This window comes from Neomonachus schauinslandi, chromosome 1, assembly GCF_002201575.2.
Source record: "Neomonachus schauinslandi chromosome 1, ASM220157v2, whole genome shotgun sequence".
NCBI classification, from domain to species: domain Eukaryota; kingdom Metazoa; phylum Chordata; class Mammalia; order Carnivora; family Phocidae; genus Neomonachus; species Neomonachus schauinslandi.
This window is the reverse complement of record NC_058403.1, coordinates 204,560,762-204,583,959: the sequence shown is the minus strand read 5'-3', so window position 1 is coordinate 204,583,959 and position 23,198 is coordinate 204,560,762. Positions and strand designations below refer to the sequence as shown.

General features: G+C 48.8%; 1 protein-coding gene and 1 long non-coding RNA gene across 2 annotated transcripts in view; both read left to right on the top strand.

Annotated features, from left to right (window-relative positions):
- LOC110593867 overlaps window positions 1–2,232 on the top strand; it is a 13,851-nt gene extending 11,619 nt beyond the window's left edge. The window contains exon 3 of the long non-coding RNA XR_002481176.1: window positions 2,190–2,232. This is a non-coding gene — a long non-coding RNA (uncharacterized LOC110593867). The remainder of the gene's footprint in view (window positions 1–2,189) is intronic.
- A 9,909-nt stretch (window positions 2,233–12,141) lies between these two features.
- Window positions 12,142–16,497, top strand: ZNF333 (zinc finger protein 333). The gene is made up of 4 exons (XM_021705294.2): window positions 12,142–12,301; window positions 12,892–13,018; window positions 14,368–14,444; window positions 14,986–16,497. Exons 2-4 carry the CDS (start codon window positions 12,943–12,945, stop codon window positions 16,081–16,083), a joined length of 1,251 nt encoding a protein of 416 aa, XP_021560969.2. The 5' UTR covers window positions 12,142–12,301; window positions 12,892–12,942; the 3' UTR covers window positions 16,084–16,497.
- The last annotated feature ends 6,701 nt before the right edge of the window (window positions 16,498–23,198 follow it).

The window sequence follows — 23,198 nt, the reverse complement described above, 5'->3', positions numbered from 1 at the left end:
GTTTTGGGGGCTCCTCCTCCTAGTCATTCTGTTGATGGGTGTTTGAGCGAATGTATGGAGTTGAAATTATTGACCAGAACCCAAGCAAGATGCACCTGTTTTCTTGGGACCTTAGGGTTGCTGGCCTCTTGTTTTCCCAGCCTGTCTTCTGTGGGAGGGGCCTGCTGTGCTGTTACTCAGGCTACCCTGTTTGGGCGGAGTTGCCCTGCACCCCTGTGGCGGAGGATGGGCTCATTGGGAATCAGTCTTTGGGGCTTTTGTTCTCTGGCGCCTTTCCCTGGTGGCTTTCTTCGTCTCTTCTGTGAGTCAGAGCAGAAGAGACCATTTCCAACCCTCTGCCTCAGAGTAGAGAGACCTCAGTCTGTTCTTCAGTGAGCTCTCCAGGCCACACCATCTCCATTTCTGTCCGTGCTGCTATAAACTGCAGCGGCCTGGGTTGTGCACCCCTCCGCAGCGCCCCCAGTCCTGCCTCCAGGTCGGGGCACGTTTCTGCCCTTTGTGCTTCTAAAACCGCCACCCGCTCCTAGGTCGCGCGCCCGTGCGTGCCCGTGTGCCTCCGCCGCTTGGGGTCCTGTCCCGGGGACTGCAGTTCACGTGCGTGTGCGACTCCGCTGCTTGGGGTTTCCACCCCGGAGGTTGCAGTTCACCGGCGCCACCCCGGCGCACCGGGTTTCCGTCTCGGAGGCTGCAGTTCGCGTGCGCGCGACCGTCGCTCCGGTTTCTGTCCGGGGGGCTGCGGTTCGTGTGCGTGCGACCCCGCCGGTCTGGTCCTCCACCCCGGGGGCTGTCCTAAAGTCCTTTCCCGACGCTACCGGTCTGCGAGTCTGTGCCCCGTCCGCAGCGCGCAAGGCTGTTACTCACTGGCAGTGTAGGATCCCCATGGCCAGGCACCCTCCCGCCACCGTTTATCCTCCGATATCTGCCCGCAGAATCACGGCTCTCCGCTTCGTACCTCAAAACCAACCGCCTGCAATATTCTGTTTGTAGAGATCCAGATCTTCTTACATCTCAGGCTGGTTTCGTGGGTGCTCAGAGTGGTCTGGTAGATATCCAGCTCAATTCTGGGGACCAGTTGAAATAGGGTACCCTACTCCTCCGCCATCTTTCACCCCTCCCAGAGGCCTTTTATCGCAAGGGGAAATGAGACTCTTTGGGGTGAGGTTTCTCAAGTGAGTTCCTGTAGTGTTTTTTCTCTTCTGCTAGCCTTCTCCTACTTCTCATTGATCTCAGAAAACGATCTGTTCAAATCTCTCTCTCTCTCTTTTTTAATTGAGATATTCACATACCAAAGAATCCACCCTTTTAAAGTGTACAATTCACTGGTTTTCAGTATATTCACAAAGTTGTGCCACCTTCACCAGTCTCGCTCCCCTCCCCCCATCTGCTTTCTGTCTCTATGGATTTGTCTGTTCTGGATACTTCATATAAAGAGAATCACACAACATGTGGCCTTGGGTGTCTATCTTCTTTTGTTAGTGTGGTGTTGTCGAGGTTCATCCACATTGTAGCGAGTGTCAGAGCCTTGTTCCTTTTTAGGGCTGAATACTGTTCCAGTGTATGGGTAGACCATGTTTTGTTTGTCCATTTGTCTATGGACAGACGTTTGGTTTGTTTCTACTTTTTGGCTCTTGTGAATAGTGGGTATGTTTTCATTGCTCTTGGGTTGACACTTAGAAGTAGAGTTGCTGGGTCTTTTACTGAACTTTTGGGGGAAGTTTACTGAACTTTTTGGGGAACCACCAAAGTGCTTTCTCAGACAGGTGCACGCACCATTTTACATTCCCACCAACAGTGGTTGAGGGTTCAAATTGCTCCACATCATAACCACACTTATTGTCCAATTCCTCATGAAAGTGAACATTTCTGTGTGTGTTCTTTGTCTAATTGCTTCTTACTTATTTCTCTGATAAGGCTGTCTTTCTGGCGACATCTGTCTCAATCCCCAGAAGACATAGTTTCTCATCCCTGCCCACCCCCGCTCCTGTCACTGCCAGATTCCACAAACAGCTGTATTCTTCAGAGTCTCCCTTTGCTCACTGATGCCTTCTTCCCTTTTAGTACCGTCCCAAGTTTAGGCTCAATATTTAAAACACAATATTTTAAAACAATAAATACTTAAATATTTATTTTGGTCAATTTCATATCACTATTTCTGAAAGAACTTAATTTTTTTTTCTAATTCATTTTAGACTGGGAATCTCAACTTAAATCCAAAGTGTCAACTCCTGTGCAGGATATTTTGGAGGAAAATTCATCCCATGATATGCAAATGGTAAGATTCATGGGGGATTATCCTTATTCCCCCTTGGGAGAAGTTGAGGAATTTGTGAGTTGGAAATGCACACCAGAGCCAGGGAGACATTTGGGGCATTTCCTCAAGGACATTCCCACATGGTCTGAAGGGAGTGGCCATGACTCCTGAATTTGGGTAAATCCTTTCTGTCACTCAAGACCCTTCTTCGAATGTTCTCCCAAGTAAACATTGCCATCAGTGTGAGTCAGACATTGATTGTGTGCAGTATGATTTACTCCTTAACAGTCATGGGAAACTCCTGCCTTTTGGAGAAGCCCCATGGAAATCACAAATGGGAGAAAGCCCTCAACGTCCTTGAGCCCTCAACCTGCCTAAGCGAGGTGCACCTCTGAACGTGCTAGAAACGTGCCTCGACAGGGAGGGGAGCAGCCCTGGGCGCTCTGCGGGTGTTGGCGGGGTTTTTGTCGTCACTTACCCCTGGCCAGGAGCAAACTCTGCCTGGAGAGTTGATTCAGCCGCATCCAGAACGGCTTCAGGAGGTACTCCAACCTAGACCTGACAAGAGAACCGTGGGAGAGAGGGTCACCCTGACTGCAAGGGATGTGGGAGAGCTGTTGCGGACCCCTCTCCACGTAGGAGACAAATCGAGATCTCACAGCAGAAATAAGCCCCTGTCAAAGTGTGCAAGAGCCTTTAGAGCTGGCTGGTGCATTCCAGTGTACCAGGGAACAGACTGAGCCCCGCTGCTCCCACCTTGGCCCTGATTTCCTGCCTCCCCACACTGGAGGAATTTCCCAGGTTTGGGTTCCCATTCTTGGGGATTTCAAAGGTGAGGGTTAGGGTGTGGATAGAGGGACACGTAGAGCCCAGTTTCACCCCCAGGCTGGGCCTGTTTGTCCCAGAGCCAGTGAGATCTCTGGGCTCCCTCAGTCTGTGCCCCTCCACCTCTGTCATGGATGGTGTCAGACTCATGGTGAAGAGACGCCAGCCCAGTGGATGGGGTGGCAGGGCCTGGATGGTAGAGACCCGTTTCATTGCTTTGCTCTGAGCATGCGGAGCCTCAACCCTGCATAGCCTGGTGTGGGCTGCCGGGCAGCTGAAAGCCTCACCCCTGCATGGCTCGCATCAGACCCCAGGGCAGCTGAGACACTCCTCACTGCTCAGGTCCTCCTCACTGTTGGTTCACGTTTTTGTTTAGGTGGAGAATGTCCTCCAGTAGCTGCTTGGGAAAGGGCATGTTGCTTTGGAGACCCTGAGGTCTGAAAATACCTCACTGGAGCTGCTGGATTGCAGGGGCCTCATCTGACAGGATCGTTGCAGTAACCCCATGCAGAGCACTCTGTGCATCATCACAGAGCCCTCAATTAATGCTTGTTCAGTGAAGGCGCGAACACAGGTACTCCAGGCCATCACCGCCCCCCTGTCTTGATTAGCAGATGGACCCTGTGAGGGAGGGAGGGAGGAGGACCCACAAGGGACAGCTGTCCTCTCGAGTTTCTGTGGGCTCTTTCCTCTTAGTATGGATTCTAGCACCTTCCACAGAGTTTCACTCCCAGCTCAGCAGTGAGCACTGGGTGTGGGAGAGGAGGGGCTTCTGCTGCATCTGAGCCTCAGGAAACAAGGAAACGAGTGGTCACAGAATGTTCTGAGCAGGCAGAGGAGGTCTACCCGGACACACATGTGGAGAAGATGAGTGGGTCATCCATGAAGACACACAGCCCATAAGTGGTACAGTCACATTTGGAGCTGGGAGTCAAATCCAGGATGCAGATCTCTAATTGCAGAGATTGCTGTTCTAGCTGCCAGGATCTACCAGCTGGGAATTGTACAACCTGCCACGTGGTTAAAGGTGCTGATGGTTCAGCTAGCCCTTCCGGGCATCAGTGGGCCTCATCCTCATCCTCAGCTCTGAGGCCTCCCTGTCATGTGAGGATAAGGCCTTGTGGCCTCCCCCTCATGGCCAGCTAGGCCAGGGGAGGACAGGAACATAGAGGGCTGGAGACTGCTCCCAGAAGAGCCCCAAAACAGGCTGAGCAAGTGGTCTCCAGGCTCAGCCCTTCTACTGTCCTAGCCCCCCTCGCCCCCATGCCGTGTCCCCTCCATGCTGTTTCAGGGCAGGGGGATATTGGCTTGCGTGAACGTTGGATAAGGACAGGGTTCAGAGGATGGGCTGTGGATGGCAGGGCAGATGTAAATAGCTCTGGCCAATAGTTTGGTCCTGCGACTGATGGCTGCCAAATAGACAAACACAGACTAAGAAAACAGAACAACATTCATATTCAGAGCCGAGGGCTCCTAGCCTTTCTTCAGTGAAGCGTATTGCAGTGCCTCTGAGAGCCTGTGGCCTAACCCCCTAACCTAACCCCCAGAACCAGAAAGGGTCAGGTTCACCTCTGCGTCTGCGGCATGATCAGTCCTTGAGACCCTCAGTGGCTGGGGCCCACACTTGAGACCCTCAGTGGCTGGGGCCCACAGTGGAGTAGGGGGAGTCACCAGGTCTGAAGCTGCCAGACCTGCATACCTGCCTTGTGACGGCACTACCCCAAATCTGAGGGTCCTTCAGGCCCAGAGCAGCCTCAGTGCCACCTCTGTCCTGCTCAGTCCCCTCCGTGCCTTCTCCTAGGGGCCAGGGCTGGACCTGAGGATGCAGATCAGGCCCACAATTGGAGACAGGGGGACACCTTCGATTCCAGAGGACCATCCGGCTCTCTGGGTGTCACCTCAGTCTTCTGGATATACAGTAAGCCAGGGAGGATGTTTGCTGTGAGGGCCCAATGCCAGCCAGGAAGGCCCGCGGTTCAGGATTTCTGCCCATCACCTGCCCTGAGGGACCTGCCACATTTTCTTCCCATCCATCACCAAGTCCTGCGAGCTTTTCCCCCCCGAAATATAATTTATCTCTGACTGCTCCTGCTGTCCCCACTGCCACCACCCTGCCCAGAGCCACTGTTAGTTCTCTGGGACCCCTGGAACTGCTCCCTACAGGCCCCCGTTTCTACTGGGCCCCACCCTGGACACAGAGGCTAGAGATAGCCCTTAGAAATGCAAGTCAGGTTCCCTGAGGGAAAAGCCGCCAGTGGAGGAGAGTTCAGATCCTTTCTCCCACCACAGGGCTTCCTTCCAGGAAAAACTTACTGACCATCCTCATGCGTGGAGGTCCACCTCCTCGTCCCCCTACTACCCCTCAGCCTGCTGGCCATCCACACCCCTCTTTGCTCCAGCGTTTCCCCCTGCTGCTGGAGGCTCCTCAGAGGTTGCCTCCGCCCAGCCCGGGCCCCCTCTCCATTCCTTTTTGAAGTTGAAATTCTATCACAGTGATTAGTTTTGTACCCACGGATTGGATTAATCTGGACAAGCTACACTGGGCATGTCTCAGTTATCAGTGTGTTTCCAGAGCAGGGTCAGTCTTGCAAATTCGGTCAGGGTGAGGAGCTGGGAGTGTATTCCATTGACCGTGTGACTCTGATCTGTCCCTGTCACGCTGTCTAGGGGCTGAAGGTGGCCGTGCAGATTCAGAGGGCGGCCATGCCAGTTCCTGCACTGGGTGTTCCTGAGCTGGGGACGGCTGGGGGTTCTGGTGAGTGAGCGCCAGTGGAATTGGCAGCCTGGGGGTCCCCGCCTGTGCTGTGTTGTGTCCAGGAACTTGCCCTGCACCCCCTTTCCTCCGACCGCAGGCATTTCCCTGTACTGGAAGGAGAGAATACGTAAAGTCATGTCACCGTTCTTTATGCATTCAAGAGGAAAGGCACCTTTTCAGGATTGTGGGCTGGGAATCTTTTTGGTTTTTTTTTTTTTTTTGGTATTTGGTCTTTCTGTTAAGAAAGAGCAGATCCCCTTCAGCTGTGGCCAAGTCCAGACCTCTTTTTGGGCAAGGTTAAATTCTCCACAGTTATGTCGATGCTGAAGATGACAGTTGAATTTACTGTAAATGGCATATGTTTTAACTGAGTTTATAAAGAATGAGGTTAAAACAAACCATATGTCCTGAGAAGTGGGGGAAAAATTAATTCCGGGGGACAAATAACATCTTGGCTGTAAGTTCAAGGCATTTATCTCCTTCCATCTTGCCTTCTAGTGAGAATAATAAACTTTGTTTCTGAACAATATCATTCAGGCTTGCATTTGGAATCTCTTACATCATTGACAGGAAGTAATTCTTAGATTATGTGTTGCTCTTCTATGTATTTTTGGTAAGCTTTCTGGCCAAGGCTTTGCCTTGAAGTCCTCTTGAAGTACTTGGAGTACCCTGTGCTCTTGAAGTACGACTCTTCAGGTGCTCTAGCTGGCCACCCTGTGGTGAGGTGGGCACTGGGAGACAATCTCAAACAAAACATTGACCCCCTCCGCGTGGAGCTCACAGTCTGCCTGGGTGGTCAGATTTTTCAACGAAGACCAGAATACAATGGAAGCATGTAACACGAGGACTTTATCTTGGGGGCAGAGAGGAGTTTCTGGAAACTGGAAGTCAGACCATGGGTTCTCAGCTGCAGCACCACTGACATCGGGGCCAGATCCTTCTCTGTGGTGGGGCCATTCTGTGCACCGTAGGATGTTTAGCGGCATCCCTGACCTCCAGCCACTAGACGCCAGTAGCGCCTCCTGTACTGGTCCACCAGGGCCACTGTAACAAAGTACCACAGACCTAGTGGCTCAACCACAGAAACTTGTTTGCTCACAGTTCTGGAGCCAGAAGTCCAAGATCAAGGGATGGGCAGGGTTGGTTCTTCTCAGGGCTGTGATCTGTTCCAGGCATCTCTCCTTGGCTTATAGGTGGTTGTTTTGTGTTTTCTTTTTCTGTATGTGTCTCTGTTCAAATTTTGTTTTCTTATAAGGACACCAGTCATACTGGATTAGGGCCCACCCAACTGACCCCATTTTAATGACCTCTTTAAAGACCCCATGTCCAAATATGGTCCTATTCTGAGGTACTGGGTATTTTTTTTTTTTTAAAGATTTTATTTATTTAGTTGGCAGAGAGATAGAGAGCACAAGTAGGCAGAGTGTCAGGCAGAGGGAGAGGGAGAAGCAGACTCCTTCCTGAGCAGGAGCCCAATGTGGGGCTCGATCCCAGGACCCCGGGATCATGACCTGAGCTGAAGGCAGACGCTTAACCAACTGAGCCACCCAGGCGCCCCTAGGTACTGGGTATTAATTAGGACTTCATCCTATGAATTTTTAGAAGGACACAATTAAGCCTGTAACAGCCCCTAGTCATGACAGCTGAAAATGTCTCCAGAAGCTGTGGCTGGTCCCCACCCCCCTGCCCACCAAGATCATATGCTGAAGCCCTAACCTCCCATGTGACCATATTGGGTGGAGGCTGGGCCTTGAAGGAGGTGGTTAAGGTTGCAGGAGGTCATAAGAGTGGAGCCCCAATACCATAGAACTGATGTCCTTGTAAAAAAAGGGAGAGACACCAGAGCTCCCTGCCAAGTGAGGACACAGTGAGAAGACTTTTGTGTATAAGCCAGGAAGACCGCTCTAACAGCCCGACCATGCTGGCACCCTGCTTTCAGACTTCCAGCCTCCAGAACTGTGAGGAAGTAGGGTTTCTACTGTTTAAGCTGCCCTGTCTGTGGTATTTTCTTATGCAGTGGAGCTGACTGAGATACCGGACTTTGCCACGTGTGCCCTGGGGGATGAGTATCGACTTAGACCATGATATTTACTGTATCATTTAGTGTGGCAAGATGTTGGGGTGTTGTGAGAAGGCTTGGGGGGAGGATTTCAGGCCTAGGAATGGCATCTGTAAAATTCCTCCCGGAGGGGAGGCAGGCAGGCAGAGAGCCTGGTGTGCCCGGGGGCCCACAGAAGGCTGTGTGAAGGGAGCAGAGGGAAGGGGAGAGTGGTGTGAGCTGACTGCAGATGGTTGGGCTCCAGATCATTCAGGGCCTGGAAGCATGGGAGGAGAATCTGGGCCTGTGTGCTTAAGCTGCCGGGAGCCAGGGATGTGTTTGGGTGAGTGGTGCTGTGCATCTGCAGTTTTAGCAGAACCCTCCAGCACCTGGGAGGTGGCGGGGCCTCAGGGAGGATCCGAGCGGTGGGTGGAGGCAGTGAGGAATGGGGTGGCAGTGGCCTCGACCAGGTGAGTGCGGAGTGGGTGTGGCGGGGTCCCTGAGACCACGCCCGGTTGTGGCCATTCGCTAGGACTCCTAGGCCTCGGCCCACAGTCGTACTTATGGTGGTGATTTATCACAGTGAAGGGGCGCAGAACTCAGTCCCCTGGAGCATTAGGTGAAGTCTGGGGGAGTCCAGGCACGAGCTTCCGGAGTCACACAGGACATGCTTAATACCCCCAGCAATAAGCTGTGACAACACACATGAGGTGATGTCTATCAGGGAAGCTCAGGAGAGACTTGGCGCCCAGGCTTTTCACTCGGGGCTGGTCACGTCGGCACCCTCTGCCCAGCATGAACCTGACTCCTGTCAGCAGGTGCCGGACTCCTGGAAGGAGAGCAGGCGTTCAGCACAAACCACAGTGTTCATAGAAACAGTTTAAAAAGAGTGACCCCTCTTGCCAGTTAGGGTGGAGGGAACCCTCTGGAGATCCATGTTCCCAAGGGCCAGCAGGCAGGCCTGTTGTGTTAATTCTTGTCTACAGGGTAGGGATTTGCGGAATGATTTAAGACATAGGCAGGAGGTTGATTTGAGATAATTTGGTGAGTCCTGTATGCTTTCATTTACCAGACAATCCAGAGCATTCATGTGCCAAGCACAGTGCGGGACGGGCGGGGGTGAAAGGAAAGGGAACCCAGGCTTGTTCTTCCGAAGCTTCTAATCCTGCGAGGGTGGCAGAAAATGCACACCTAAGGAAGCCAGTGACCATGTGGTTACAAATAGGCAGGGGCTGTGAGGAAAGGGGGAGGGTCCTTCTAGAGAAAAGAAGGATACTGAGGAGGGGAGGCACTCTGAGGGAGTGAGTGACCTTTCAGTGGATTCAGAAAGGAAAGGCCTGCTGTGGCGTGAGCCATGGTGGGGACTGGGGTAGGAGGAAAGGGAGTGGGGTGGGCGGGGGTCGGGAGAGATGAGTGCTCCTTGTAGAGATGTCATCACTGAGGTGGTGTTTTTTTTTTTTTTTTTTTTGGTTTGGTTTTTGGTTTTTTTTTTGTTTTTTTTGGATTAATTGTTGGGGTCTGCAGAGTGTCAGGGGCGAGATTTCCCATCTGAGGCAGGAATGTCGCTTCCTGAGATCAGGGACACTGGAAGAACAGCCTTTGAGAGTAAGGTGATGAGCACATTTTTTTGAGGGGGGATGAGACAACAGAAATTCATATCTCACATTTCTGGAGGCCGGAAGTCTCCTGTCAGGGTGTTTGGCAGGGCCGTGCTTCCTGTGAAGCCTGTGGGGAGGCTCCTTCCTGGCAATCCCTGGTGTTCCTTGGCTTGTAGCTACATCGCTGTGTCGTCACAGGGCCCTCTCCCCTCCTGTGTCCCTGCTTCTTTCTTTTCTCCTCTTCGTAGGACACTAGTCATATTGGGTGTGGGGACCACTCCACTCCACTGTGACTTCATCTTAGCTAATCACATCTGCAAAGATCCTGTTTCTAAATAAGGTCACATTTTGAGGTAGTGGGGGCTTACAACTTCATAATTTTGGGGGGACACAATTCAACCCATAACGGTCAGCCCTCTGATCCCCCTCCCCCAAATTCATGTCCTCTCCACATACAAAATACAGTCAGATGATCTTGACACCCCCAAAGTTTTTACCCATTCCAGCATCAACTCTAAGTCCCGAATCTCATCAACTCAAAAAGTCCCCAAGTCCATATGAATCATCTAAATCTGGCATGGGTGAGACTCGGGTTGTGGTCTCTCCCAGGGGCAAAATTCTTCTTCATCTGTGAACCTGTGAAATGAGAAAACAAGTCCTCTGCTTCCAAAAGACATCGGTGGGACATGCGCAGGGTACACGCTCCCTCTCCCAAAGGGAGAGAAAGAAGGGGTTATGGGTCCCAAGCAGTCTCGAAACCCAGCAGGGCAAGTTTAAGGTCTGCAGCGGCAGCAGCCCTGCCCCCCCACCTCACTGTGGTCGTAAGGCAAATTCCCCAGACAGATGAGTGGGGACCTGAGCTGATGGTGTGGAGGTGGGTCTGGAGTTCAGGGGAGAGAATCAGCCTGGGGGTTTGGGCCCGGTCAGCCGGGCTGGGACCTGATGCCCAGAGCGGGCGAGGCTGCCTGCGAAGGCAGAGGCTGAGGGAAGTGAGAAGGGTGAGGGATGGAGGAGGGTGTTGTACAGGAGACAGAAGGAGCTGGGGGTGTGGTCACTTCAGGGTGGAGGGATTAGATGACTGCACGCATTGACTGGATCCCCACCAGGGATGGGGGGTCACTGGTGGTCTGAGTGAGGCGCCTGTCCTTGGAGTGGTGATGATCGTGAGTAAGCAGGAGGTGAGGAAATGGACGGTGGGTTGGTTGCCCATAGTGGGGAACAAAAACAGTATGTAGAGGGAAAAGCAGAGTGTTTTGGCTTAAATTGTGGCCCCCCAAAAAGGCATATTGAAGTCCTAATTAGCTGCCAGTACCTATGACTGTGACTGGGACCTTACTTGGAAATAGGTCTCTGCAGCTGCCATCGAGTTAAGGTGAGGTCGGGATGGGGCGGGGTGGGGGAATCTCATCCAGTGTGACTGGTGTTCTTTTAAGAAGAGAAACATGCGGGGCGCCTGGGTGGCTCAGTCGGTTAAGCGTCTGCCTTCGGCTCAGGTCATGATCCCAGGGTCCTGGGATCGAGTCCCGCATTGGGCTCCCCGCTCGGCGGGAAGCCTGCTTCTCCCTCTGCCTCTGTCGTTCTCCCTGCTCTCTTTCTGTCAAATAAATAAAATCTTAAAAAAAAAAAGAGAAACATGCCAGGGGGAGACAGGGACACAGAGGGGAGAGGACAGCCACGTGATGACAGACGCAGAGATCAGACGGACGCAGCTGCAGGCCAAGGAACACCCAGGATTCCAGACAGCCACTGCCAGGAGCCAGGAAGAGGCAAGGAGGGATTCTGCCCAGAGCGTCAGAGGGAGCGCAGCCCTGCTGACACCTTGGTCTTGGACTTCTGGCCTCCAGAACCGAGAGAGAATACGCATCTGTGGCTTTAAGCCTCTCAGTTTGTGGTATTTTGTTACACCAGCCTCAGGAGGGGAATATGTGGGGTCAGAGATTGGACATGGCTCAGGTTTTCTTTTTTTATTATCTGCAATTTATTTTATTTATTTGTATGATATGCATTATTTTTTAGGTCAGGATTGATTTCTGAGGGGGAGGGTCCTGTCGCAGTGGGAGGTGAGGGTGCAGGGAGACAAGAGATGGTGTGTGTGGGGTCACTTGCTCGTCTGTAATAGGCTGAGCCAGGAGGCCCCGGGTCGGGGGTGGAGGGGTGTGGTTGATTTGAAGGCAGGAAGGGGAGATGCTGCCTTCTCACAGGCAGACTTGGGGTGTGGGCAGCTTCTCTGTACCCTCCTTGTGGTAAGTCCTGGGGTGCTACTGGCCCTGCAGAGTGGGGCAGAGGAAGGGGCCGAGCAGCTAGGGAGGAATGCTGACCCAGGGCTGAATCAAGGGGCAGTGGGGGGTGCGTCAGAAACTCCAGAGGCTGTTGGTGAATTGAGACCTTGACTCCAGGATTTGGAATGGAAAAAACATGCACGTGTATGTGCGTGTTTGCACGTGTGTCTGTGTGTTTGTGTGCATGTTCTTCTCAGTATGTGTATGTACATGTGTACGTATGTTTTGTGTGTGTGTGTATGTGTCTGCATGTTTGTGTGAATGCACGCACGTGTGTGTGTGTGTGCACGTGTCCCTAAGTGTGTGAGTGCGTGCAAGAGCATGTGTGTGTCTCTTGTACGTGTGTGTGTCCCTGTGAGTGTGCACATACGTGTGTGCACATGGGGTCACTCACAGTCGGGGTGGGCAGCCTTCGGTCCTGTGGGTGTGCTCACGGGGCCTCCTGGCCTTCCCTTCTTTCCTATAGCTCTGCTTGCCCAGGACCCCGCCTGGCTCCAGCAGGAGGGCACAGAGGACGAAGCTGTGGCTCCGGGGGTACTGATCACCTGTCTGCGGGTAAGTAAGAAATCCCTGTTGCTCTTCTTGCTTGGGCCCTTGTCCTCTTCCCTTGGACTAGAGCTTCTCGACCCCACAGGGCTGGTCTCCAGGCCTCCAGGCACTGGACCTCCCGTAATATGTGTCAGGGGGAGGTGCATGGGACATCCCAGGCAGCTTCATTCAGACCTTCTCTAGCTGTGGAGTGCCTCGTTCTGCTGAGCATCAGGAGGGAAAACAGCAAGGATGTGAGCTGTCCTTGCCTCCTAGTCTTCACGATCTCTCGGGGCAAACAGTTGTCATTTACTGAATACTTCTCTCTTGCCGGCAACATGCTCAGGTCCGCTGGATCCTGGAGCTGGAAGGGAATAAAACTGCCAGGGCTTCCTGGCTAGTTGCCAGTGGCTCAGTCCTTTGATGCCACATGTCTGGATGCTGTCCCTCAGGGAGGAATGAGTAGATAGAGGAGTGTTCTAGTTCTGGGGTCTGAGTCAAAGGTCTGAGAATCCTCTGCATGGGTCTCCCTTCCCCAGGCTGCTGGCCCCCTCGCCAGCCTCCTGAGTACTGGCGGGGGTGGCCCCTGGCTGAGCTGCGATGGGTGTGTGTTTCAGGAACCAGTCACCTTTGCGGATGTGGCTGTGTTGTTCACCCCAGAAGAATGGATGTTTCTAGACTCTGCCCAGAGAAGCCTGTACAGAGATGTGATGCTGGAGAACTATAGAAACCTGGCCTCCGTGGGTAAGGCCAGGCTTGTTGCCTTATCTACACACTCCTGCAGCACCTATGGGTTCCTGGAGGTGTGCTGGTTTGGGAAATCAAGAGGTGAAAAAAACAGACAAATCCTGCTCTCATGGTGCTTACAGTTTAGGGGCTCCCCTGTGGAAATGAAGGTATCTTTGCTGCTGTTTCTCCATGGTTAAAAGTTTCTGGGCTTTTCAAGTGTGTCTCTGAGTGAGGCCCTGGGTTTTGGGGACTGGAGAATCCCATTGTCCTTTGGGACCTAGTGAGGGAGCTTATACTTTGGTTCCTTAGTGTAAGAGCCCTGCCATGCCCGTGAGAATGCAGGCAGGCTCATTTTGCTCTTCCCATCCCCGGTGTGCCTAAAGACTTCAGAATATCAACCCTGGTTAGTGGCAGGCACGGTCTGCTCACACCCTGCATCTTTCCCATGAGCAGGAGATCAGCTAGGCAAACCCAGTACGTTTTCCCATTTGGAGCCAGGAGAAGAGCTGTGGCCCCCTGAGAGAAGAAGCTTCCCAGGAACCTGTCCAGGTGAACAGCAGGCAGATCAGGGAGCAACAGCTCTGACCGAAAGATGAGTGTTAGGTTTGGAAATTGTCAGTAAGGGAAACACTTCGAGTGCCCTTGACGGGTGCTGCTTTACTGGATTCCACCTCCTTCCTTTTTGTCCATAATACTCTACTATGGTTTCATAGAATGATTTGTCCTACCTCCTCTTCACATTTATCATTTCCATGTGTATAGTTTATCATGTGTGGATTTTATGTGTATATAGCGTGTGTATGCTTATCCAGTGCCTCCCCAGTGTATCTTCTTGCCAATACTTTCTCTCAATTTCAGTCTCAATCTTCATAGAACTCTTTCTCAGTAACTTAACATCTACCATCTCCGTTCCTTGTTCCTATGGTTATGTGACTCCTTACATGGCCAAATACCTTAAAATTTCCTTTATTCTTTGATACATTCTTCCTCTTCACAATTTCCTCCCATAGTTAGAATCAGTATTTATTTTTTATTTTTTTAAAAAAGATTATTTGTGTGTGTGTGAGAGAGAGAGTATTTGTGCACATGAGTTGGGGGAGGCGCAGAGGGAGAGGAAGAGAGAGAATCTCAAGCAGACTCCCTACTGAGCACGGAGCCTGATGCGAGGCTCGATCTCACAGCCTTGAGACCATGACCTGAGCCGAAATCAAGAGTTAGACACTTAACTGACTGAGCCACCCAGGCGCCCTAGAATCAGTATTTAAAAAAGAAAATCCACATGTTCTCTGCTTAGTTTTTTGGTTGCCTTGGTCCCACAGTTTCCTCCCCCGTGTACTTAATTTTTCTATCCTTATTCATTCCAGAACCTCAGCATCAACCCCAAGATCCAATTTCTAACCAAGATATTTTTGCAGAGATTCCATCCATTGGCATGAAAAGGGTAAGGTGCCCAAGGATTCTTCTTGGTCCTCTGTTGTAGGACAAGTCTGGGGTTGCTGTAGATTAGAAAAGCAGCACAAGAGGCCAGAGAGAGAGAGAGAGAGGTTGAGAGAGAGAGAGAGAGAGAGGGAGAGAGATTCAAGGCAAGTGGTGTTTACCCAGGGGAAAGCAGGTTCTTGGGAGAGAGTCTGTGAATGTCATGAGTTGGGGAAAACCCTCCATGTAGATCAAGGCATGTGTTTCCCAGAGTTTCCACAAGCAGCCATGTTTATAAATGTGAATAGACATCAAGTGTTTAAAACTTAATTTGCCTTTAACTCGGCAAAACTCTGTGTCTAAGAGGCCTCACAAACGTAACAAAAATGACAGCTCTCTGTGGCAGAGCATCCACTCGAAGGGACTCAGGGTAGAAATGGTTCAGACGCACTAAAATGGTAAAAGCTTCAGCTATAGAAATGCCTTTTCCCTACACGTAATTCACCTGGGGGAGAGTCTGTGAACATAATAGAGTCTTTGGTCTTCCTATTTTCCTCACTTGACAGGAGCAACCCCAGACTGGAGATAAACTCTATAAATACAGTGAACTTGGGGATCCCTTTCACGGCATTGAACCACTTTTTCAGTACCAGAGAATTCATGCTGGAGGCGACCCCTATGAATGCCACGAGGGTGGAAAATCCTTCTTCCAGCCCGCTCACCTGATTGTACCTGATAAGATCCGTCATGGGGACAAAACCTATGCATGTAACAAATGTGAGAAATCCTTCAGATACAGCTCCGACCTGATCAGGCACCAGAAGACTCATACCACGGAGAAGTGCTTTGAATGTCCGGAGTGTCGGCAAGCCTTCAAGTACTCCTCGAATCTGCGGCGCCACCTGAGGACTCACACTGGGGAGAAGCCCTTCGAATGTGCTCAGTGTGGGAAAACCTTCACAAGGAACTTTAACCTGATTCTGCACCAGCGAAACCACACGGGCGAGAAGCCCTATGAGTGTAAGGACTGTGGGAAAGCGTTTAATCAGCCGACCTCTCTGAGGAGCCACCTGAGGACTCACACCGGGGAGAAGCCCTTTGGATGCAGTCAGTGTGGGAAAGCCTTCAGGGAGCACTCGTCGCTGAAGACGCACCTGCGCACTCACACCAGGGAGAAGCCGTATGCGTGTAACCAGTGTGGGAAGCCCTTCCGGACGAGCACTCATCTCAACGTCCACAAGAGGATACACACCGGGGAGAAACTGTATGAGTGCGCTACTTGTGGGCAGGTCTTGAGTCGCCTCTCAACACTCAAGAGTCACATGCGAACTCACACTGGAGAGAAGCCCTATGTGTGTCAGGAATGTGGGCGAGCTTTCAGTGAACCTTCATCCCTCAGGAAACACGCGAGGACCCACACCGGCAAGAAGCCCTATGCCTGTCAGGAATGCGGGCGAGCCTTTGGTCAGTCTTCACACCTTATCGTGCACGTGAGAACTCACACTGCGGGGAAACCCTATGAATGCAATCAGTGTGAGAAGGCCTTCAGGCACAGCTCTTCACTTACTGTGCATAAAAGGATTCATGCCGGGAGAGAGAACGTTAGGAACGGTGGCCTGCCTTTATCAGTGTCCCATCCGTGTGGGGGGCCCCTTGCTGACTGACTTCCAAGTTTTAAAAGTATACACGTTCTGGGCTGTAATCATCTCTCATAGTACTGGTTTAGCTACGTCACATGTTTTGATGTATAATATTTTCATTTTGGTTAAAATCTAAATATTGTCTTAGTTTCTATTATCACTTACTCTTTGGCCTGTGAGTTATTTGTAATTAGATTTTAAAGTAACAGGACATGGGTTTATTTTTATAGAGGTATAATTACTTATAGTGAAATGCATAAATCTTAAGTGTACAGTTGGAGAACTCTGACAGGTGCGTACACATATATATGTAACCAACACGCCATTTAAGATAGAGAACATTTCTATCCTTCTGGAGAGTTCCTGCATGTGTATGGGTGTTTTTTTTTACTTTATAACTTTCTGCTGTTGGTTCTAATTTAATTACATTGTGAGCAGAGAATGTGGTCTTTATGTTATTGAATGTTAGGTATCTGTTTTTAGTGTGGTGTATCCTGTTAGTTGCCTGTCAAAATTGCCCCTTCTTCCTTACGAAAGGACTTACGTTTTTTGCTTCAGATTGGTAACGTGCACTGTTAAAAAAAACCTCTATCTCCCAGTCCTTGCAGCTGGAGGAGGGGCCACGTGCCCAGTCCTGGCCTTTCTAAGTCTGAGAAGTCATTGGGTGTGATACCTGGGAAGGATGTTGCAAAGGACATTTAGCTTGATCCCTGCACGTCTTGCCCTTTGTACAAACAGACATGATGTCTGGTGCTAGAGGAACCATCCCATGACCATGAGGGTAAAAGCTACAGGCTGAGGAGAGTGTGGCCAGAAGTCACACCAACCCGTTTCCCCGTGGTATCTTTGTGTAGCTGCCCTGGACTGTTTGTTTGTGGACATCTTGTGACATGAAAAAGATGCACTTCTTACTGGCACATGACATTGCTGTTTTGGGGATGGGGTGGGAGAGGGTAGGATGGGTTTATTACCACCAAATGCAGTATCTCACTGATGCACTTAGTATAGGGTCAGTTTTCATAAATGCTTCATGGGTGGTTGGAATCAACATATTGTATTACACATATGTCCACTAGATTTGAGCATATTATTTGTGTTTCAAAATCTTCTACACATTTATACATATTGGTCAATATCAGTCTGGGCTGCATAACAAAATTACCATTGATTGAGTGACTTATAAACAACAGAACTTTTTTCTCATAGTTCTGAAGACTGGAGTCCAAGATCAAGATGCCAGCAGATTGCTCTCTGGTGAGGCCTGCTTCATGGTTCATAGATGGCCGTCTTCTTGCCTGGTCCTCACATGGCAGAAAGAGAGCAGGGGAGCACTGGGGGGTGTCTTGTAGAAGGGCACTCGTCCCATTCATGACGGTTCCACCCTTATAACCCAGTCACCTCCCGAAGTCCCACCTCCTAATACCATCACAGTGGGAATTAGGCTTCAGAATGTGAATGGGGGGGGGGGCACAAACATTCAGTCCACATCCGTCTATGATGTGCGTACTGAGACAGCTATGTTAAGCTCTCCCACCATGATTGCTGAATAAATCTTGTAATTCTGTCAATTTTTAAATTTATATATTTTGAAGCAGTCAAATGAGAAGATTTTTGATATTTAATGTTTTCAGCAAATTGTTCCTTTTATTCTTCTAGTGACCATCTTTCTCCCTAGTGATGAATATTCAACTATTCATTTTCATAACAGCAAGTCATTGTTTGGAGCTTACTGTTAGCAGATAGTAGATACTACCCTAAGCTTTGAATCTTCTAAGTTACTTGTTTTGCACAATGACACTTTGAGGTAGACACTATTATCATCCCCAGTTTATGGATGAGGAAACTGAGGCCAAGCCAGTCGAGGTGAGTTAACCAAGGTCATACAGGTGGTAAGTGATGGAGTCTGGCTCCAAAATGCAGGGGCTGTACACAGTGCTTTACTCTGGGGGACTTTTCTTCCTTTGTATCTGTTCTCAGTCTCACAGGGATCTGTTTTTGTGTGTTGTTGGGTTTTCTTTTTTCTTTTTCTTTCTAGAGAGAGACGGGGAGAAGAGGGAGGCGCAGAAGGAGAGGGAGAGAGAGAGTCAAGCAGGCTCTGTACCCAGTGTGGAGCCCAACGCAGAACTCGATCTCACAACCCTCAGATCACAACCTGAGCCAAAATTGAGTCAGATGCTTAACCGACTGAGCCACCCAGGTACCCCTGTTTCTGTGTTTTAAAATTCTAGGGGCGCCTGGATGGCTCAGTCGGTTAAGCATCTGCTTTCGGCTCATGTCATGATCTCCAGGTCCTGGGATCCAGCCCCATGTCAGGCTCCCTGCTCAGTGGGGAGTCTGCTTCTCCCTCTCTCTCTGCCCCTCCGCCCCCGCTTGTGCTCTCTCTCTCAAATAAGTAAATAAAATAAAAAAATCTAACAGTTATAACTTGTGTAAAAGTTCATAAATCCTAGTGCACGCCTTGTGAATTTTATATATGTCTACACCACCATATCAGGATGTTAAACATTTTATCTCCCCAGAAGCTTCCCTTGGGCCCTACCCTGGCCAATAAGCCCCATCCAGAGGTAATAAGTATTCTGATTTCTGTCACCATAGATTTGTTTTTCCTGTTCATAGAAATGGAACCCACACTCTACCCTCTTGTGGCTGGCTTTTCATTTAATATAGTGTCTGTGAAATTTATTTTGTCACAATATCAATAGTTTATTCTCTTTAAAAACTGTTGGGTAATATTCCATTGTCTGAATATCCCACAGCCAAAACATTCCATTCTGTTTATGGACATTTGGGTTCTTTCCAGGTTTTTCTGTTAGGAATAAAGCTGCTGTGAATGTTCTTGGACAAGTCTTACTGTGAACAAATGTTCTCATTTCTCTCAGGTGTCAGCCTGGAGCAGAATCGCTGGGTCATTGTGTAAGCAGACTGTGAGCTGTGGTATATACTGCCAATAGTTTTCCAAAGTGGTTGAAACAACTTTTACATCCATTATCAATGCATGAAAGTTTGGTTTGCTTCACGTCCTGATAATGCATGCTACTGTTAGTTTAATTAAATTACTTAAAATTTTTTTATTGTTATGTTAATCACCATACATTACATCATTAGTTTTTGATGTAGTGTTCCATGATTCATTGTTTGCGTATAACACCCAGTGCTCCATGCAGAACGTGCCCTCTTTAATACCCATCACCAGGCTAACCCCTCCTCCCACCCCCCTCCCCTCTAGAACCCTCAGTTTGTTTTCCAGAGTCCATCGTCTCTCATGGTTCGTCTCCCCCTCCGATTTTCCCCTTTAAATTGAATTTACATATAGCATATTATTAGATTTAGAGGAAGAGTTTAGTGATTCTCAGTTGCATACAACACCCAGTGCTCATTACATTAGGTGCCCTCCTTAATGCCCATCCCCAGTTACCCCATCGCCCCACCCGCCTCCCCTCCAGCAACCCTCGGTTTGTTTCCTATAGATAGGAGTCTCTTATGGTTTGTCTCCCTCTCTGATTTCATCTTATTTTATTTTTGTCTCCCTTCCCCTGTGATCATGTTTTGTTTCTTAAATCACACATATGAGTGAAATCATATGATAATTGTCTTTCTCTGATTGACTTATTTTGGTTAGCATAATACTCTCTAGTTCCATACATGTAATTGCAAATGGCAAGATTTCATTTTTTGATGGCTGAGTAATATTCTATTACACACACACAGACAGACACACACACACACAGACACACACACACACCTTTATCCATTCATCTGTCAATGGACATCTGGGCCCTTTACATATTTTGGCTATTGTGGACATTGCTGCTATAAACATTGAGGTGCAGTTGCCCCTTTGGATCACTATGTTTGTATCCTTTGGGTAAATACCTAGTAGTGCAATTGCTGGGTCGTAGGGTAGCTCTATTCTCAACTTTTTGAGGAACCTCCGTACTGTTTTCCAGAGTGGCTGCACCAGCTTGCATTCCCACCAACAGTGTAGGAGGGTTCCCCTTTCTCCGCATCCTCACCAACATCTGTTGTTTCCTGACTTGTTAATTTTAGCCATTCTGACTGGTGTAAGGTGGTATCTCATTGTGGTTTTGATTTGTATTTCCCTGATTCCAAGTGATGTTGAGTATTTTTTCATGTGTCTGTTGGCCATTTGTATGTCTTTGGAGAAATGTCTGTTCATGTCTTCTGTCCATTTCTTGACTGGATTATTTGTTCTTTGGGTGTTGAGTTGGTAAGTTCGTTATTGATTTTGGATACTAGCCCCTTGTCTGATAAGACATTTGCAAATATCTTCTCCCATTCTGTCAGTTGTCTTTTGACAGACAAAATCTCCAGTAAGGGATTCTCTAGTGTCTTCTATGCTTTTTTCAAGCCCAGTTTGTATCATTTAAAAAAAATTTAAATTCAATTAGCCAAGTTCAGCTTGTATCTTTATAATAGTTGCTTTGAATTCTAGTTCTGATGTCTTACTTGTATCCATATTGATTACACCCTTGGTATTGAGTGCTACCTCTTATTCTTTGTTTTTGGGTGAGTTTTTCTATCTCATCATTATGTCCAGAAAATAATAGATGAAAGAGAGAGAAAATACAAAAATAGCAACAACACCAGAAAAATACGGACTAAACAAATTGGGGGATAACAGAAACAAACAAAAGAGAGAGAGAGAAATCAAGCCAGAAGTTGAACAGAACACAAGAATAAACTAGATCCTGGCAGTATTTTGGTTTGTTTGTTAGAAGAAACTAGATACCAAAATAGGAAAAAAGAAAAAAAAAAAAAAGAAACCAAAATGCAAAAATATACACAATGTAAATATAAAAATAAAAATTGAAAAAGACAAAAAAAGAATTGATAAAATAAGAAATTAGTTGAAAAGAAAAAAATGTAAAACTGAAAAACTAAGGAATAATAAGAAAACCATGAATGCTATATACTATTTTCCCCGAGAGTTGGAGTTTTGCATCTCTCTATGATCAGTAAACTTGGTGCTACCTGGTTGTTCCTGCTGGTCTTCTGGGGGAGGTGCCTGTTGGGTTGACTCAGGGGTCTTTGCTCAGGTGGAATTGCACCCCCCTTGCCATGCTGGCTCAGTGTAAGTGGCTCCAGATTGTACTGTGTGATGCTGTTTTGCTCCCTGAAGGCTTTTAGCACTAATGGGGGGATGGAAATGGCTGCACCCTGTCTCCAGCTGGGTAGCTGAAAGGTTGCACCCCTACCTCTCAGTGTGCCCTCACAGAAAAGTAGTCAATCACTCTTGTCTCCCTGGTTTCCATCCCAACTATGTGTTCACCCAGCCTGTAACTGAGCATTTCTATCTCAGGCAGGTGACCCCATTTGGAGTCTCCAAACTTTACGGAATTCTGTGGCTCACACCCGTGCAGCTTCTCCTGGGGGTGGGGTGGGGGGGGTCTCACTGTGTCTCTGCCCTTGCCTGGACCCTGGCCAGAGAGTGGTCACCTGACCCAGCTGGGGTTTGTGGTTTATGGTAACACCGTTGTTTGCAGCTAGCTTCCCTGCTCTGATGCCTGGGAACTCTGCCACACTCAGGCACCCCCATTCTTTCTGTGACCCTGGGGATCCTGGGACCATGCTGTCACACTTGGGACCACCTCTTCACCACCTGAGCCCCTTTCAGGCAGGGACCTCCACCACTGGAGCAGACTTCTAAAAGTTCTGATTCTGTGCTCTGCTCTTATAGCACTTTGCAGTAGCCTTCTTAAGCAGGCTCCCTCTCCACACGGTATCCTCCAATATATCGCCTCGGATTAATGTCTCCGCACCTCCTACCTTACAAAAAGTGATCACTTTTGTATTTGTAGAATTGCAGCAATTCTTTTCTCAGATCTCTGGTTGATTGCACAGGTGTTCAGAATGATTTGATAACTCTCTAGCTGAATTCCAGGGACCAGACGAAATTAGGGTTCCCTACTCTTCTGCCATCTTAACTCCTTCTCCTGTTTAATTTTAGCTATGTTAGTGGATGTGTAAGTGGTTTCTTGTGTTTTAATTTGCATTTGTGTGTGTGTGTGTGTAATATTGTAGTAGATGATTGCCACAATAATTCCTCCTACCCGTCAATGTACATCTATTTTCTTTTTTTCTTTTTAAAAATTTATTTATTTATTCAAATTTTTTTATTATGTTATGTTAATCACCATACATTACATCATTAGTTTTTTGTACATCTATTTTCAATGTGACTTTGCTGCCCCTCCTATCAAGAGGTAGGATTTATTCCTCTATGTCTTGAAGATGAGCTCGACCGTCTGACTTTCTTTGGCTAATGGAACATTATGAAACATGGTGGGAGCAGATGCTTGTAAAACACACACTGGGGTTTGCCCTCTTTTAGTTATGGTTAGAGTCTTTTTTTTAAAAGATTTTATTTATTTATTTTGAGAAAGAGCGAGTGAGAGAGAGAGAGAGCATGCACTCAAATGGGGGAGGGGGAGAAGGAAAGAACTTTAAGCGGTCTTTTCACTGAGTGTAGAGCCCACCCCAGGGCTCAATCTCACAACCCTGAGATCATGACTTAAGCCAAAATCAAGAGCCAGACACTTAACTGAATGAGGCACCCAGGCGCCCCAGGTTATGGTTAGAGTCTTAGGAGCAAAGTGTGAAGAAGCCTGGACCGACCGCTCCTCTAGGTTGAGAGACCACATGAAGAGGGCCTTGCTGATGGTGGGCACCAACCACCAGGCATGCAAGTGAGGCCATCTTGGACCATCTGGCCCCTGGCAAGCCTCCAGGTAACTGCAGTGGCATGAATGACCCTAGGTGAGACCATCAGTAGAACTGCTCAGCTGAGTTCAGCTCAGATTGCCGACTTACAGATTTATGAGCACATAATGTAACAGACACAGAAGTTAGTATCAGAAAGTGGATGCTGCTGTAACAAAAACTTAAAATTTGGCATTGACTTTGGACTTTGGCAGCAAGAAAGCATGTTTAGAGGGGTGAAGAAATTTCAGCTTAAGATAAGGTGAGGGACCTGCTGCCAGGTGTTAGAAGAAGCCTATGTGGTTATGTGGTATGAGAACCATTAGCAAAACTGTTTTTGAGACAGACCATGAACTTGTGGATCTGGTAGAGGGGGCGGGCTTTCCCCATCTCTGGCCCTACCCCCAACCTCCTCATGA

Excerpts from the sequence above, each read along its gene's own strand:
- ZNF333 (XM_021705294.2), top strand. The coding sequence starts at position 12,943 with ATGTTTCTAGACTCTGCCCAGAGAAGCCTGTACAGAGATGTGATGCTG. Across the intron at positions 13,019-14,367 it reads TAGAAACCTGGCCTCCGTGG|AACCTCAGCATCAACCCCAA; the intron begins GTAAGGCCAGGC and ends TATTCATTCCAG. Across the intron at positions 14,445-14,985 it reads CATCCATTGGCATGAAAAGG|GAGCAACCCCAGACTGGAGA; the intron begins GTAAGGTGCCCA and ends CTCACTTGACAG.